General features: G+C 28.5%; 1 protein-coding gene across 8 annotated transcripts in view; it reads right to left on the bottom strand.

The window, feature by feature from the left end:
* LOC107448522 (phospholipid-transporting ATPase ABCA1) overlaps nt 1-18,492 on the bottom strand; it is a 196,382-nt gene that overhangs the window by 19,729 nt on the left and 158,161 nt on the right. For 5 of the 8 annotated variants that reach the window (XM_087164612.1, XM_087164618.1, XM_087164619.1 and 2 more), the window contains 8 exons: nt 16,228-16,257; nt 12,581-12,735; nt 8,809-8,936; nt 6,925-7,023; nt 5,483-5,722; nt 3,699-3,882; nt 2,537-2,706; nt 282-459 (listed from right to left, as the gene is read on the bottom strand). In XM_087164612.1, coding sequence (XP_087020738.1) covers nt 282-459; nt 2,537-2,706; nt 3,699-3,882; nt 5,483-5,722; nt 6,925-7,023; nt 8,809-8,936; nt 12,581-12,735; nt 16,228-16,257 — 1,184 coding nt within the window. The remainder of the gene's footprint in view (nt 1-281; nt 460-2,536; nt 2,707-3,698; nt 3,883-5,482; nt 5,723-6,924; nt 7,024-8,808; nt 8,937-12,580; nt 12,736-16,227; nt 16,258-18,492) is intronic. The other 3 variants (XM_087164615.1, XM_087164617.1, XM_087164616.1) reach the window with 1 other exon arrangement.

Raw genomic sequence — 18,492 nt, 5'->3', positions numbered from 1 at the left:
TTTTAATCCTCTCCAACCGTAAAAGAACTCTTGATTTGATGTTGCATTTTTTAATAGTTCAGTTTATAGTAAGTTTTTATGTAAACTTAAAAGTTTCTATGTGAAAAAAATTAATCATAAAAATTTGTTAAGATTTGCCTTTGGCTAAAACTTTTGAAATTTCGCTAACACTTTAGATATTTGGCGAATTTACCTAGAGCAGGACCTGCAGTTGAACCCATAATACAATTCAACTCAAATAATTTCTTATAATATTGTTTTATGAAAATATTTGTATTTACCAGATCCCATGTATAAGTTCCTATCCAGTATATAACAGGTTTGACACCGCTAACAAACTGCAAATGTTTTGATCCTGTGACTTTATCTTCAATAAGGAACATAACAAAGCTTGCAGATACAAAAGACATGGCAAAAATTAAGCACACAGCATGCATCAAGCCCAAACCTTTACGTTCTCTGTAAACAAAAGGAGAGAAAAAGTGCATTAAAATAAAGGATTTGAAAGCATTAAAAACAATATAATGATCAAAAATATTTTTTTAAAAAGTGTGCCTGTTTACAAACATTTTATTTATTTTTTGCAAAATCATCCTTATTAGTTCCGTTTGTTTATTCACTGCATTAAGAATAATTTTAATAAAAAATAGTCCTCACTATTGGTTGCTAAATTTTTTTTAAATGATTCACACAACAGTTTCAATATTCTCTTCTCGAAACTAACAGATTTAAAAATTTGTATTAGATTTACAAGTCTAGTTAGTATAAGTCATTTATAAAAAATAGTTAAATAAAACAAAAATATCATTTAACGAACAATAAAACTGAATATTAATAATTGCATTAAACTATGGAACATTTTATTAAATAAAATTTAATGAACATGACACACCTATCATTTAAAAAAATAAACAAGCAAAAGTTAAATTCTTTTCAATATATTTTGGAAAAAAACTGATATTTAAGAGCAATAGGAAAAAATCCAGTAGATTTTACGAATCACTATAAATTTTATGATAGTTGCTGCATAATGTACTAAATATTTCTCACATAAGGAATTTTAGAGTTTTTTCTAGTCATCAAAATAGAAAAACTGCATTATTTTCCAGTTCTGATTGACATTAAATCAATTGGAAATGCTATGTATTGTGTTTACTCATAATTTTGAATAGTACAAAATATAACAAAAATAGGCATTTAATTAATTAAAAATGTTATTTCAATAGGGATTTTTTTTAGAAAATTTACTATATATTAGGGAATTTTCTAAAATGTACAAAAACCAAGAGAATTTTTATTAAACCAGTAGAAACAGACAAAATGCTTAAATAATTTTTATTTTTACAATAAATGAAAATTGTTATTACTGAAATTTAAATTATGTTCTAAATATCTTGCCACGTAAATAATATAGGGTTGCCACTCAAATCTGGAGAGAAAAATTCCCTGTACACAAGGGCGCCGGCAGCGGGGTGCAAGGGGGTGCACTTGCACCCCCCTGGCTTTATTTATAAACAATTATAGAGTATAAAAAATTTTTTATTAAAAATATTTTTATTCGAAAACAAATAATTAAGTAATTATTGATACGTAACAATTAAAAAAATGTTTAATCAAACAAGATTTGTAATCGTCTTGTTAGCTGTCCAAATCTGCTTTTGTTCAATGAATTCTGAGTTATCTTTGATTCTTTTCTTATGCACACTGAGCATAACTACTTAATCTCTCGTGAGGCATTGTAGACCGATTCCATATTTTGGCGTGTCACATTGTACTAAAAGTGCGTTCAATAGTGCAAGTAGTAGCTGAGGCCAAGAGTTAGGCCAATTTTGATTGCCTCCTCTACAGCTAGATAAAACGGTGTGGCCTCAATAACTAAATCAATGTATTCGAGGGATTCATAAGAATTTTCATTATTCCTCCACATTTCGTACCACATAAATTCGTACTTTTTTTTAAATATCTTGTTAACAATGAAGAAATGTATCTTGAAAAAAATTAACAGATGAAAGTACATGTAATAACAAAACAAAATTTAATAACAGAACATTTAAAAAAAATTTTTGGGGAGGGGGTAGTTTGTTAGAGGGTTGCACCCTCTTTTATATTATTCTGCAGGCGCCCTTGCCTGTACATATTATACACAACATATTAAGACGAATAACACTATCACTAGGTTCCTGTATGAACTGTAATGGGCTAACTATACTAGTTAAAGTTGCTGGAAAAACTTGAAGAAAAAAGGAACAGCTGAACATACTTAAAACAAATAATGCTACAGTAAATGAATTAGTTTAATATTGAAATATCATCCTTAAATATCTCATAGATTGCACTTTGAGGTTACAATTTTTTAATAGACAAAAATAAGAAACAAAATTCCCTGTATTTTCTCCAGTTTGTAAGGAAAAACTCAAAACTCCCTACATTTTCCCAGTGATTTTTAAATTCCCTGTATTTAGCAGGTTTTCTATGTGAATATCCCGATAATAATTCTTACAGTATCAAGAAGAAGAAGAAGAAATAATCCACTCACAGTACTTCATCCTTAAGCTGGTCTTGTGTGAAGTTCATTGGATGATTGATAACAGATATCCCATAGAAACTGGCATTGGCACCTGGTTGCAAGTGAGACCTCAGGATAAGATTATTCACTGCATTCATGTAAGCAATAGATGAGGCCCAGCCTTTATTATTGAACCAAACCTAAAAAATTATTCTGGTTTTAAAACATTTTATTATTGCAATTGACATTTTTGTCAATATTTTCATGTCATTTACGTCACACTAGAGCTGCACAATGTGCTATTGGGGGCGGTTTGGGAAACAGCTCTGGGGGTGACGAGGACAGATACTGCACGTCCTCGGTCTCTACGCAGGCTGATCAAAGTGCTCACCCATCCGCTTACTGACCACAGCCAGTGATGCGTGACTTTGGTGTTCTACTGGTAACCATTCTAACTAAAGTGAACTGATTCAATTTAATTCGGTTAATTTTAGGCTATTAATAAAAATATTTAGAAAAATTTTACATAAGTACAAACATATTTGTGTACTTTCAAAAGAAACAAAACTTCAAAAAGATGTTTATTTCATATTTAAATATCCCTGAGATAAAAAAAATGACTCTTTCTTTTTTAAAACCTTAATTTGTACAGCTAGAGCAGCTTAATTTGTACTGAGAAACTAGATTTCTTCTAAGCTAAGCTATTGATTAAATATTATTTTATAACATCAAAGATATTAAAATAAAAAACTTCGTGGAAATGTTTTAGAGGGCAAGACTTTTAACCACAGAAACAAATCACAGTAAAAAATATTCTACTAATCATTTTATAAAAGAATGAAAACTTAATTTTCTTTTAAGCTAAGTTTATCTATTATTTGAATTTAATCCTCAAACTATAGATCATTACAAAAAAAGTTCAAAATAAAAGCAAAAAACAATGGGGGTGTTAAAATTTTCTTTTATGTAAGCATGGAGTAGGTTTGTAATTTACCCTTTTTTGCTGACAATGAAGGAACGAGTACAAAATTACTAAAAATATACAGACACATTATTTTAACAACCCTTAAAACGTTTATCTCTGTCTGAGCTTTGTGCTTACATTGAGAAAAACCTAAACCTTTATTACATAGCTACACTTTTAATTCGCATTATAATCAAAATATGAGGTAAAAAAAAAGTTTATATTTACTTTGATGTTGTCAAACACTTCCACGCTTCTCAACTTATCCTCCAGATTGATCACCGTATCCCTCAATTTTGTGAGCTGATCATCGTTTAACAATCGATCAGCAAATCTGTTGATTATATAGTGGAAGAATGTGAAGTTCACTGTCGTGATTGGATTTTTAAGGCCAAATGAGAAACCACCATATCTAAATTAAAGAAAATTACATCAGAAATATCTTCAAAGCAAAAAATAATGCTTCATTCTATGTTAAATATTATTTACAAATAAAGTTGCATAAAGAAATAATGTTTTTAACAAACCTAAGAGCCACATAATCAAATATAATTTTAAAAAAAAGAAAAGACAAGGATGGCTGTGCTGGAAAAAAAAGTGGAGACATTTATACAGAGTGCGTAGCCAAATCTTTCAACAAAAAATAAGCACCTTTTAAGTACTTTTTAAGCATTAAAAATATTTTTAAGCACTATGTACATTAACAAAATGCAAAATAATTTTCTAAGACTTTACATGATCATGATAAAATAACTAGTTTCTGACAAAGAACTCTTTTCTTGATCATATTAGCCATTAAAAAATGATCCAGAGATCTTTCGGTTGGATTCCAGAGGGTGGAAAACGAAACTTAAAATTGAGAATATCTTGTAAAATGCAGCAGAGTTGCACATGAGAGTGCAATAATCTCACCGAACCCAGGTCGCTATATGCACATGCGGACTCGCAAGTATTTGATCAAACTTGTAGAATGATTTGCAATTTTGTTACGTTATGAACCGACGGTACGTTGAAATAGATTGTGGTTTAATGAATTGTGAAAACGTTGAATAGAAAAATATGAAAAGCACACTTTTGCACAATACGTGTCGAAAATTGACACGGTAAAGAAAAAAATCTAATTTTGGATAAGGGAAAATCAAGCACTTTTTAAAAACAGCCCATGAAAAAAGCACCTTTAAAGGCTTTTAAAAAACGAAAATCGAAAATAAGCACCTTTAAGCACTTTTTAAAAATGCTATGCACCATGTCACGAGTGATTCATTAGACTGTGATAGCATATTCCTTTATTCGGTTTCAATCCTTAAGCTCATAATTTTTTCATTTTATTTTTGACAAGTTTTTAAAAATATATATATTAAAGACGGTCATTACGGAAAAACCTGTCTTGAAATAATTAGTAAATATTCAACAAAATGTGTGCAACACAAAGTAATATTTAAATACAACATATTTTTCATTTTATAACAGTCATTGAACAGCCGACCTAATTTTGGATTTATGACTACTAATGTTCAACTCCACAGCCTTATAAATTTGGACCCAATCCAGAAGACAAGGGAATTTATGGATCACGTATTAGGAGAAAATTGCCTCATGGAGGACTTTTAGATGGAACCAACGTTATATGGAGAGGAAAACTACAAAAACCTCCCACAGTTAGCCTGACGGCAAAGGAACTCTAACCCATAATCCGTCTACCACTGAGGATATTTTACGTCAGCACTGTGCTCGGTGCTAGTACTGGGATTCAAACCAGCTTCACCTCATTGGAAGGCCAACGCTCTATCCCCTGAGTCATCATGGCTCAAATATAACAGATTAATAAAAAAATTATGACACAAAACAAAAAATTATTTCTTTAGATATTTAAATTTTTTACTGAATTATATCGGTTCCTTACACAGCTTAATTTTATAGCCATTTAAGTTATTTCGAATACCAAATAAAAATATTAAGAACTTAAATGCTTTAAGCTTCACCCAAAGAACATATTTGCTACTTTTACTTACCTTTGCTTATAGAAGTTCTTACGAGTTTTTATCAACCAATCAGATATATTTCGTCCAGTCATATTGTAAACAATATCAGAACTACTAACAGCAACACTAGGGGGTTTCGTTCCGAGAGCACTTGCCGGGCATGCCTGAGTTCCAATTGTGCATAAACAAGGTTCTAAATATGTATTGTTGCTTGGATTTTGATCAATTAAGAAGGATCTGTTAAAGCTAAATGGTTCACAAGGTAGACCTCTAAAATGAAAAAAATAAATAAATAAAGAGAAAATAAAGCATATGTAGGTTTTTTTAAAATTTTTGTAGACCATGTACACTTAACCCTTTTGACCCGAATAGGATATATACAATCCAAAGATTAAACTTTATTCTCTAATGGATAAACAGATTCCAATTTTGCATGTTTTTTTAAAATGTTTTCAGGGTTCTTTAGGCATTAGGGAATAAAAATATGTCTAAAGGAACTTGACAACACTCTCATCGTGGACTTCTTTTTGCGAGCACACTACTCAATCTCGTTTCAATTTACTTATTTTCTAAATTCTGAGGTAAGTACAACTATATTTTTGTTATATTTTGTGTGAAATAGTTAAGTTTGTTCTTATTAAGTAATAATTGTACCTATTTAGTATCAGATTTAGAAATTTCGACACATTTTGTTTTGGGGGATATGTTGTCCCAATCGTACTTTACATTGGATCATTATACTCCAATAGTACTTTACATTGGATCAATATACTCCAATAGTAGTTACCAGTGGGACAATATATTCCATTAGTGATGAAAATATTATAAGACAAAATTTTGTTTCGATTATCTTATAATGGAAACTTCTGATAAGAAAAAATAATTCGATGCATTTATATTATTTTCGTCATTTATTCCTATGCATGCATATTTTTACAATATTCAAGATGATTGGGACATATTGTCCTAGGAGATTTCTGGGAAAATGGAAGAAATGGAAAACATTAAACTCATAGCACACTTATTTTAATATGTCAGCATGACCAAAAACTGCTTGTCATACCTAAATTTCAATGCTGCAATAGTAGAGTTCGAAGGTTTAAACTAAAAAGTTTATATGGATCAAAAAAAAAAAAACACATACACACACATTTAAAATTACAGAACAATTTTTCCGGACTTGGGAGGGTTTATATATGAAATGAAACACAAAATTGAATAGTTTAATGAAGAGTAAATGATATTTTTGAAAAAAAATTCAAATTTTCTAAGGGAAAGACATTATTTTAGTCTTATTTAACTATACACTATAAATTTATTTTATCAAAAGTTTAAATTTTATTAACCTCAATGAATGAAGATAACTAAGTAAAAATCTTTAACGTTTTCAAAATGAATCAAACTAAGATTAAATTTCAATTATAAAACAGAAATTGCATTTCAAATATATTATTTAAAAAAGGAAAACTTACTCAAGAGGATGATTTTTAACACATCTTGTACCCATACCTTCAGGAGATAAAAGTGACTCAACATATTTTTGAGATATAGGACTTTGGGTGTCTTCATTACTAAAACACACAAAAGCAGCAACTTTCAAACTGATGATTGGTATAGATTTAAGCAGATAAAAATAAATTTCAATTGCTGAAACTTACTTTGAATACTTCTTATATTTTGCATTTGAGTTGATTATTTAAGAAAACTATTTGTTTCTTTTTAAAATATATATGAGGGTGGTTAGCCAAATCTTTCAACAAGAAATAAGCATCTTTTACATACTTTTTAAGAACTCAAAAAATATTTTTAAGCACTATATACATTAACAAAATCCAAAATAATTTTCAAAGACTTTACGTGATCATGAGAAAATAACTAATTTCTGACAAAGAACTCTTTTTGTGATTATATTAGCCGTTATAAAATGATCGAGAGATTTTTCGGTTCAATTTCAGAGGGTGCAAAATGAAGTCTGAAATTGAGAATATCTTACAAAATGGTGCAGAGTTGCACATGAGAAGGCAATAATCGCACCGAACCAAACTCAGTAGACACACATGCGGACTCCCAAGTATTTCATGAAACATGTAACACAATTGGTGCTTTCATACGCTATGGACCGATGGTGCACCGAAATGAATTACGAAAACGTTGAATAGAAGAATGTGAAAAGCACACTTTTACATGGCACACATAATACACGGTAAAAATCGACCATAGTAACGAAAAAAATCTCATTTTTGAAAAGGGAAAATTAAGCACTTTTTAAAAACACCCAATGAAAAAAGCACTTATAAGGGTTTTTAAATAAAGGAAATCAAAAATAAGCACCTTTAATCACATTTTAAAAACGCTACGCACCATATATATAGAATGACCGAAATTGATGGTTATTGACCTCCACCGGTGAATGTTGACAATCACATAGTCGCTTTGGTAAATGTCCGAAATATATACTGGGTCTAGTTGCCCTACATCAATGTTTTCTTTGAAAAATTTAGTGGCACTGCCAGGCATACATTTGCCCGGTTTGCATCACATCAACGTTTTAAGATGAAAAGCAACTTCCCAGTATGCATTTAACCGGCACACCAAACACTAATGTTTCTCCTAATCTATCCACAGAAAATATTAAAAAAATAAATAAATATAATATCAGCGAATAAATTAAAATCAAATCGGATATAACAAATATTTCGCACATTCTCCAAAGCGACAATGTGACTGATGACATTCACAAGTGAAAAATCAAGATTTTCTTGATTTCAATCATTCAGGGTAATATATATATATATATACAGTACAGAACCCGTTATCCGGAAATCAGAAAACCGGAAAACCAAAAAACCGGAACGAAATTCGATAAATTTTCCCGCCATTTTAAAAAAAACTTTTTTTTTTCCCTTATAAGATTTTAGGATTTTTCTTTCTTTTTTTAAAGATGCCATACCTTACCGTCATTTTGGAAATAATCATTAGTGTATTACTCCATCGTTTTTTCTTCTTTTTAAGATTATTTCCAAAATTTTTTTTTATTTGGGTTTAACAATAAAAAAAAACGGCTTGTTGCAGCGATTCAGAAAACCGGAAAAATCAGTTATCTGGAATAGCGATGGTCCCGATCGTTCCGGATAATCGGTTCCGTACTGTATATATATATATATTATGAGATTCAAGTATTGATGATGATCTAAAGAAGATGATCTAAAGAAGAGAAGATTTTCAAAAGTAATTTAATTATTTGGCTGTCAATCACAAAATTTCCATCATTCAGTTTTTTTATAGTTATTTCATAATTTAAATATTTATTTCATGTAGATAGGAATTTTTAAAGGAATATTTTAAGGGATAAATACCTGAAAAATATATTGTTGGGAGGTCCATAAATCCAGGGTTGAATTTCTAAAGGAGGTTCTTCAACAAGAGGAGGAATAAATAAAGCTAATACTAAAGCCACACAAATAAATCCAGCAGGCATCACAATCTGAAATTTAGGTTCTTTATTTAGATCATAAAATCTTTATATTTGAATTACAATTTAAAAGATTACTGTAGACTTATGAATTTACATATATAGATATATAATATATTATGCACACATATTAATTCATTCCAATTAATGTAATTCTTTTATTAAGTTTTAAAAAAAACACGAGTTTTTCAATATTTCTCTTAGATCAGATGAGGACCCTTTAAAGATGTTGCTTTTATGCAAATAAATGTTAAATATACAGGGCAGAGGTGGGTCAATACCATTTTTTTGGCATCAGTTTATGTTAAAAGTTTACTCATGCAGCTCAGGGTTTAAGCTGAGTCTAAAAATTCATTAGCAAAAAAGCTAAAATCTGAAAAAAAGTTTTAGCAAAATGCTAAAATGCCATAAGGCTTATAAAATTACTTTATATCAAACAAGTACTGTAAGTTATCTGACAAAGAATAGCTTAATGTACAAGAACATCAAAAAGAATACCTATAACAAAAAAAAAACGCATTTATTATTTATCAAAACATTTTGGTTTATAATTAACAATCTTCCTTTCTTTCATGTTTGCCCATTTTACAAATGCTTCTTGAAAGTTAAATGCACTTTCAGGGCCCTCAATATTAATCATTAACAAATTGTTTACATGGTTGATTAACAACCTGTTTCGAATATTAGTTTTAATCAAATTAAGGTAGCTAAAGCCCCTTTCACAGTCAACAGTGTGCATTGGTATTGTTGCACAATACTCTATAACAGAAGTTATTAATGGGTACTGTTCAGACACATCATTGGTATATAAAAATAAAAATAATTCATTAAATGACATGTTTTCACATCGTTGCATTAAGATGTGTTTAAATAATCCCCATTCACAAAGTAATTCAGTTTCTGTAAACTGAAAATCTTTTCTGGGAGATTCCGAAAACAAATTGAAAATGCAACGGATTTCCTTTACACCATAATGCTGTAATTCTTCCGAACTATGGGGCATCCTGCTAGGTATAAATATATTGAACATTTCGATTTTATCCAAATCTCCCAATCTATCAGTAATATTTTCAATGATACAGTTTAAAAAATTGTGCATCAAATTATGGAATCTTTCCCTCTGCTTCAGTCCATCTAAAATTATATGGCCCTGAAACTCAAATTTTTCATTTTCCTTCTTAGGCACATCATCTAAAAAACTCATATAATAAGTGCCGGTGCCATTTTTTATTTCTTCTAAACTTGAAATACAAGCCTTCACACTTGATTGAACATATTCAAAATTTAAATTAGATTTTTGAAATATGAGGCTTAATTTATTAATGTTGAACATGATATCATTAATGATGGCAGTGGTTGCTAAAAACAAAAAAGTAGCTATATTTTTTTTAACAACCCTTGAGCAACAGGACGTTTGTCTTCCATTTAAACACTAACAAGAGCTTGCCAGATGCAATCCAGAGCTGTAACTGAATTCCCCAAATCCTTTAGCAAAAATGCGAAAATGCTTTGTAGAATTTTAGCATTTTTGAGGGGTCTTTTCGCATTTTGCGAAAAAAGCTACCGTAGCGGAAACCCTGATGCAGCTTAATTTAAGGTTACTAGATACTTTTAAGTGCTTAGTACAAAATATCAGACATGGGCACAGAACAATCTCTAGTCCAGGATGCAAAACAAAATAGAAAATACCTTAATAATTTTTGATATAATGAGCAGATTTTAAAAAACTGGATGTAATCTTTACAGTTTATTTATAAAAATATTGAGAGTACTCACAAATTGGAAAATATGGTGCCAACAGTTAGGTCAGGAGAAGAATTGTAGGGGTAGGGGTGGATCCCTCAATGTTAATTTCACTATTCCATACTTTGTAAATGCTTTACGCAAATTGAAAACTTTTTACACATAACTGAAAAACTCCTCCATTCAGAGATAATTTGATGTAAATATTTTTTTCATAATTATTTAATTTACTAACGATCAAAAAAGTTATACAAATTATTACAATATTTTAATCATGTAATTCAAAATCCAAAAGGATTTAGCCAAAATTCTTGATCAATAAAAAAAATGGGATGGGTAAATATGCTAAAAGTAAAATTATCTTTTGAGGGGTTCAAACTTTTGACTGCTATCTTGGTTCAATACCATTTTAACCCACTGGCGGTTAAGGAAATGGGCAAAATTGAGAGAATGTTTCTCCCCTATACACAGTTCTCCTATCCATTAACATGGAAAAACCGGTTTTGCTATGCAGAGAACACTGCAGGTTAAAATGCGATTTTTTACGTGCATAACCGCCAGTGGGTTAAAAAAAAGTTATATATATTCAGAGAAAATTATTTTTTGTAATTTAAAATATTGTCTGAATTATTTAATTTCAAAATTTAAGATTCAGATCTAAACTTATTAAGATTGCATCTTAATATCTCAAAATCTGACAATAAAATTAGACGTATACTATTTTATTTTGTGCACAGTACAACAAAAAATAAAATATACCATGTAAGAAGCTTTTGATCCTTTTTCTAAAATGATGGAATAATTTAAGATAAGCACTTATTTATAGAGACAGATAATTGCTAAAATAAAATAAGGAAAAAACATCGACGGTTAAGAATTAAAAAAAAATATATGTATATAAATGTATTTTTACAGACATTTATACATTGTTTATATAATCCAATATATAATAAAGTTAACTAGATGAAAGATTGCTTTAAATAATTAGCAATGCAATGGCATTTTTTTCAAAAAAATTCCTTTAAGACAATAAATGTTAAAACAATTATCAACAATTCATAAAACAAGCTTTTGGTATTTTTTTTAGAATCAAAGAATCTTTGAAGAACTTCATTTTAAAAACAGCAATTTGTGAAGGGAATAATTATAATAAACAAAAACATTTATATATTTATAATATTTGTTAAAGTAAATAATTACAATAACTGATTTTTGATGCGATAGCTGTCAAAATATAATTTTCTCTTAGAATAACAAATGATGTAATCATCATCTAAAACATTTAAAAAAAAAATATTTTACATAAAATAGGGGTAATTGTGAGTCCAACTAAAAAAATCCTGATATTTTCTTGAGCAAAATAATTAACGATGTATTTAAAAAAAATTAATGTCTTTATAAATTTAAATCATTGATATTTTCAAAACATGAAATTGCAAATAAATTATATACATCATAATTTAAATGAATAATTATGTATAAGTTTACTTTTATCTCTAATCACATTTATTATTCTACCAAAAAAATATTTACAAATGAAAGAGATGCCAAGCATAAATTATATTCCTAATATTTTTAAATAAAATATATAAGCATTTTATACATAAATCTGATCGGTGATTTCGTAAAACTTCTGGACTTTGGATTTCCAGAAACTAACAGATTGCAGTTAGCGAAAAATCCGGAATTTTTCTGGAGCACAATCATCTCTGATAAAATAAGTATTTGATTTTTTGTTGTTGATATTTTAATTAAATTATCTCTAAAGGAAGGAAACATTTATGAAGATAATTATTACCAAAAAATATTAGCACATAGGTACAGATAAAAGTAAAAGCTTCTAACTATTTATGTCACAGCTGTGTAATTAGTTCTTCTAAGACAAAATAACAGTTTAAAAAATAATTAATTACTTCACAAAATAAGCCTTTGATATTTCTTCTAGAATGATGGAATCTTCGAAGATGGAAAGCGGCCATTTGGCGTTGTACCAATTTAGCTCCAGATATGCGTTTCTCAGAAAGCTCAGGGAAAGGTGGCAAATCTACATGTGTGTTGTTATCACACACTAATAATAAAATAAGCACTTAGAATTTATTTTATTGCTATTAAAAAGCAGTTTGAGTAGTCAAACACAATTTCTAAGTTTTTTTTTTTGTTTTGTTTTAGACTAAGGAGAGTTAAACACAAAAAGCTTTACAACATATGACATTAGGAGCTATTGGGATGCTAAGAAAATAATATAGATTAAGAAACTTAAGATTGGTAAACAATGACATGCAATCTAAATTTAAACCAAAATATTAGTAAATTTTTTTAAGTTTCAATGGAACATTGGGAAGAATTTTTTATAGAAAAAAATAATTCTAAGTCAGTCTTTAAATTCGCATTAAGTACATAAAACATGTCAGAAAAAACGTATATTTAAAAGACTTAACTTACTAATTATCCCTGTGACAAAATCGTGGCGAGATTGTAGCAGAACGTTACCGAGTTCTTGTAGAAAGATTTTTCCTTTCCAAAGTAAAACGTTTTGGTTTACTTTTCTGCAGAAATTTTCATTCTATTAATTTTTTTATTTAGTTATTGCTATTGATTTACACACAGTTTTTAAACTCCTATATTTTTAATCTGGTATTATTTATTACAACAACTGAATCTTGAAATGAAAGAGCACATTTAGTAACCCCTTTTCGAAGAGTCCAATTCACGTGATTCCGCCTTCGATCTCTTTTTCGGTAGTTAATGGTATGGATTTCATGATTTTTTAATTATTTTTTTTAAAGTGATGATGATTTATATAAGGCGAAAAAGGAAAGTATAAGTTTATTTTCCCCCTACCAAATAGAGAATATCGCCCATTATATTAGAATAAAAAAATATTACACATTCGATTAAAAAAGTTATATGTTATTTTAACCGAAAAGTTTTTTTTTTTTAAATTAAGTTGACGTTTTTGTTACTTTAAATTAATTATTTTTCATTAGTACTTTAAATATTAATTAATTATTTAGTAACATGCATATTTGTTCTGAGCATTAGAGAGGCATGTCGCGGAAAGGCAGAAAAAATTCGGCCACAGGGCTAATTGTTTAAACTGAAATGCCAAAACATCCAGTAGTGATTTAATAATTTTAATACTTTTACAACTTTATGTTATTATTTAGCAAATCTAAAAAATAAAATAATATTACTTTTAATTTTTTTTATAGATATTTTCTGTATTACAGTTTACTATGATGTTTTAATATATTTTTTAAAAATATTACTATGTAGTTGCGATATTTTTAAAAAATATTATGTTAAAACATCATAGCTTTATGCAAAGCAGCGTAATATATAAACATGTACTTAAAGATTGACTATGGATTCTATTATGTTTTTAGAAATTCAAATAAGCACAAAATTAAGTTCAGAACAAGTGATGTAATAAAAGGTGGCTTTTTTATTCAAGATAGATAGATAGATAGATATTTAAGGATTAGAAAATAAAAATAATAAGTTATATACCAAATAAGCTCTAAGAAGATAATGATACATGTTCAATTAAAATAAGTGCATATTAGTAGACTAGAAGAAAATTTTTAAATACTTAATTCGAGAGAATAAGTAGAAAAAATGATAAAGAAAAAAAACTTACCAACTGAAAATTGAATTAAAAATATATTTTACAGACATAGTTTTAGCTAGAAAAATTAAAACACTGAATTTATATCGCGTGTGAATCATGTTACTTTTGTAAAATTTACAAAACAAAGTTACAATTTAGGAACATATTAAAATAAAATTGAAATTCTTTTAAAGACATTTGCAACGCATATTATTTCCAAAAATAATGTTTAAAACTTATTTGAGTATCAGCAAATTATGCCTAAAATTTGATTTGATAATTTATACTAACTCTTTTTGAAATTTGGCTTAAAAAATGTTGCAATAACTAAATTTTGTTGGAAGTTAATTCAAAGATAATTTTAAAATAACAAAATGAAACACATTTTAAATGGTATCAAGTCACAGAACAAATTAAAATAATAACATAACTGAGGCCGATGACTTTAATTTCAACTAAACCAACTATGGAAGAGATAATTTTATTTATTTAAAAAAATCTCTGATTCAGGCATTTGGAATAGATAAAAAATTTTTTTAAAAATGCTATTGAAAAAAAATTTAAAAAAAATTAATAACCAAAGCATTCAAAATTTCTCAGCTTTTATAGAAATTAAAGAAAATATTTTAGTTCACAGTGACAGTGGAGATTTTGTTTAAATTTATTCAGATTTTGTTTAAATTTGTTGCATTTTGGTAAGGAAAATAAACAACTTTTGCCTTACTTCCTGTACATTTTTGAGAAACAATTTAAGAGGGAATTCCACCATTTATGAAAGTTGTTGTTTTTGCAGATTTTAAAAGCATATAGCTCAATAAACGAGAGAGAGAGAGAATTCTAGCAGTTTGAATAGGTTTATAGAAAATAAGTCTTAGCGTAATGCATTTATTCCAATTTTTGGAAACCTTCAGAAAATTGACTGTTAAACTAATTAAAAACTAACTGTCATGGATAAAACATATTGTGTTATGCACATAGCACACAATTTTAACTTTTAAAATAAAGTAAGTGTCATTTAAACTTAGATATATTTTAACAAAAATTATTAGGTAGTATTGCTCGACTTTTTTAACTGAGTTATATGCTCTTAAAGTCTGCAAATAAGGATTTCTGAAATGGCAGAATTGCCCATTTACATACTATGTGGCCAAAAATATCCGGACGCCCAGTGGAATGGAATTAGAGCGCCCTGAGTCACATATTAATATGATGCTGGTCCCCATTTTGCATCAATGACAGCTTGAACATGTTTGGGAAGACTTTCCACCAGTTTTTGATACAAGCTGAAGTGAGTGAGGAAGGTCGATTTGTCTGGCTACGTAATCTGAGCTCTAATTCGTTCCAAAGGTGTTCCATGGGATTTAGATGGGGGATCTAAGAAGGCCAGTCCAGTTTTTGCTGTGCAAGCCTCGTTGTGAGAATGGAGCAGTTATCTTGCTGCAAGAGAAATGGGCCGAAATATTCTCATAGAGTTGGAAGTGCGGCATTGTCCAGAATGTCCACATACAACTCGAGTACATGTTCCATTCTCCAGTACATTTCCAACCATAGGAACTAACGGACACAGGACGCTCCCACATCATTAAAACTGTGTGTATGGATACTTTGGACCAAATAGTGTATAATAGACCAAGCTGGTTTTTGAAACTAAAGTCATCAAACAAATTGGTTAGATACAACTAATAACAAAAAACAATCTAATGTTAATAAAAATGGTTACTAATGGTAAAGGCACAGAAAATAAGCAATGTTAGAATAGACAATAAACACAAATGGTGCCTATGTATGTGTGTTAGAGATGCTGAAAAAATGAACATGCAATCAGCCGCCAAGAGGAATAATAAAGAAGTAAAAAAAAGGGAAGTTTGTGTTATGAAGGAAGATGAGAAATTCCAAAAGTTTTGTCCCAAGCAGAGAATACAGGGGTGTTTCCTAAAGAAAATAACTCACCGTTTCCACCCGTCAGGCTTTCCCTTACAGCTGCAACAATGCAAAACGACATAAAATGCATTAGTGCGACATGCACTCTACAGTGACAATAAAGCTTTACTAACATACAGAGCACAGAAGTTCAGGCACTAAAAAACCATGAAAATAGAGTGATAAAATGGTACCTAAAAGGGTTGCCACTCAAATCTGGAGATAAAATTCCCTGTATATATTACAGGATGTGTAGCCAAATTATTTAACGAAAAATAAGCACCTTTTAAGCACTTTAAAACAATGTGAGCTGTGTCTTTTTGCATAATTCGAAGCTAAAATCAACATAGTAAAGGAAAAATCTCATTTTGAAAAAGGGGAAATTAAGCACTTTTTAAAAATACCCAATGAAAAAAGGCACCTATAAGGGCTTTTAAAAACGAAAATCGAAAATAAGCACCTTTTAAAACGCTACGCACCCTGTATTATACACAATATATTAAGAGGAAATACGCAATCACTGAGACTATATTAGTCTATTTATACTAGTTTTAATTGCAAGAAAAAGTTAAAGAAATAAGGAACAGATTAACATACTTCAAACAAATAATGCTATAGTAAATTAAATAGTTTAGTATAGCTGAAATATCATCCTTAAATATCCTCATAGATAGTGTTTTGAAAGGTCACCACTTAGAAAAAAAGAAATATAATTTCCTGTATCCTGTGAAGGGAAAAATTAAAGTTCCCTGCATTTTCCCTGCTATTTTAGGTGATTTTTATAAATTCCCTGTATTTTCCAGGTTTTCCCTATTCTTCCTGTGGAGTGGCAACCCTGATAAATAGCTCTAGACAAGTACCCTCTCAAGGATAAACAGAAAAAAAAGCACTGCAAAAAATTAAATGCAATTCCTTTGCAATTGCATATTATTTTCAGAATTAATAAAATGACAAGTATTAATTTGAAGTTGAGGAGGTTTCTCTTTTATTGGGGTACGGTTATCTGATTGTTTACGTAAAGGAAATTTTCCTGTTTTAAACTTTTTAACTGAAAGATTATGTTTTTTTTTAGAAGTTCAAAGATATTTCTAATTTCTAAAAATTAAACATATTAGATTATGACATAATTGTACGGAAATTACAGTTTTTCACAAGTTGAATTTAAAAAAAAAATGTTTTAAAATGAAGCATTTTATCATTTTTGTAAATATCTAAGCTAAAGATTAACTCCCACAGAAACCACCATTAATTGGTATGTTATATAGGATAATATTTATTTTCATACATAACAATTTAATGAAGTAATAATTATTTTAATTGATTACATATAAATTATATATAATTAAAAATATTTAAATTTTGTATATTCAACAATTTTTTTAAAAATCTTTTTAATTACATTCAAATAAAATATTTAATTGCATAACTTTGGATTTAATTGATTAAATTAATTAGTAGTTAAATTCATAAAATTTTTGAAGTAAAAAACCAATCAATATTTTACGTGTCAGTTTTGCAAAGCTTTCACAACAATCTTACTTTTCTTTCAAATAAATAACTTTTATAAACAAATGTTACTATGGTGGAATAGGAAAATATATATATATATATATAAGAAAAAAATGAATATTTATTTTTATTTTCTTAAGAAAATTATTATTTTACATCCAATAAAAAGAAGATTCAGTTAAAAAAAAGTTCTAAAAACTATATTTATATGAGATGTTCAATCAGTTAAAAAAAAACGACCTAAATCAACAAATCAAACATAATTTTTATTAAAAAAAGAAAACACTAAAAAAAATTTTTTTGTTTCTTCTTTCTTCTAAAATATATTTTGAAAGTTTGTTTGCTTAAAATAAAACAAATGATTTAACTAAAAAAAATTCATTATTAAATCATAACTTCGGTTGATCATTTTAAATTTAGTTATCAGTTTTGCTACCCTTTTAAGATGGTTTGAATAATTAATTAAAAATAGATTTTAAAATATGTTGGTTTCCTCTTACAAATGCTTAATGTATTAGCAAGCATTAACAATCAGTGGTTGCTTTATTTTAGTGGTATGCTTCAAAATTAATATTGAAGGGGGAAAAAAACAGAAAGATGACCAGGACTTCTGCGCTCTATTTCATAACAATAACATAAAACAAAAATTACAGCACTTTTTTAGACAGCACAGAGGAACGAACATTACTCCATATTGTAAAATCTTCAAATTACTAATTAATAATCACATATAAATGCATTTAATTAATAATTATGCACCTAAATAATTACGAATAACTTTTAAAT

This window comes from Parasteatoda tepidariorum, chromosome 5, assembly GCF_982258835.1.
Source record: "Parasteatoda tepidariorum strain Cologne lab strain chromosome 5, Ptep-v5.0, whole genome shotgun sequence".
Classification (NCBI taxonomy): domain Eukaryota; kingdom Metazoa; phylum Arthropoda; class Arachnida; order Araneae; family Theridiidae; genus Parasteatoda; species Parasteatoda tepidariorum.
This window is presented reverse-complemented; position numbering and strand designations above follow the sequence as displayed.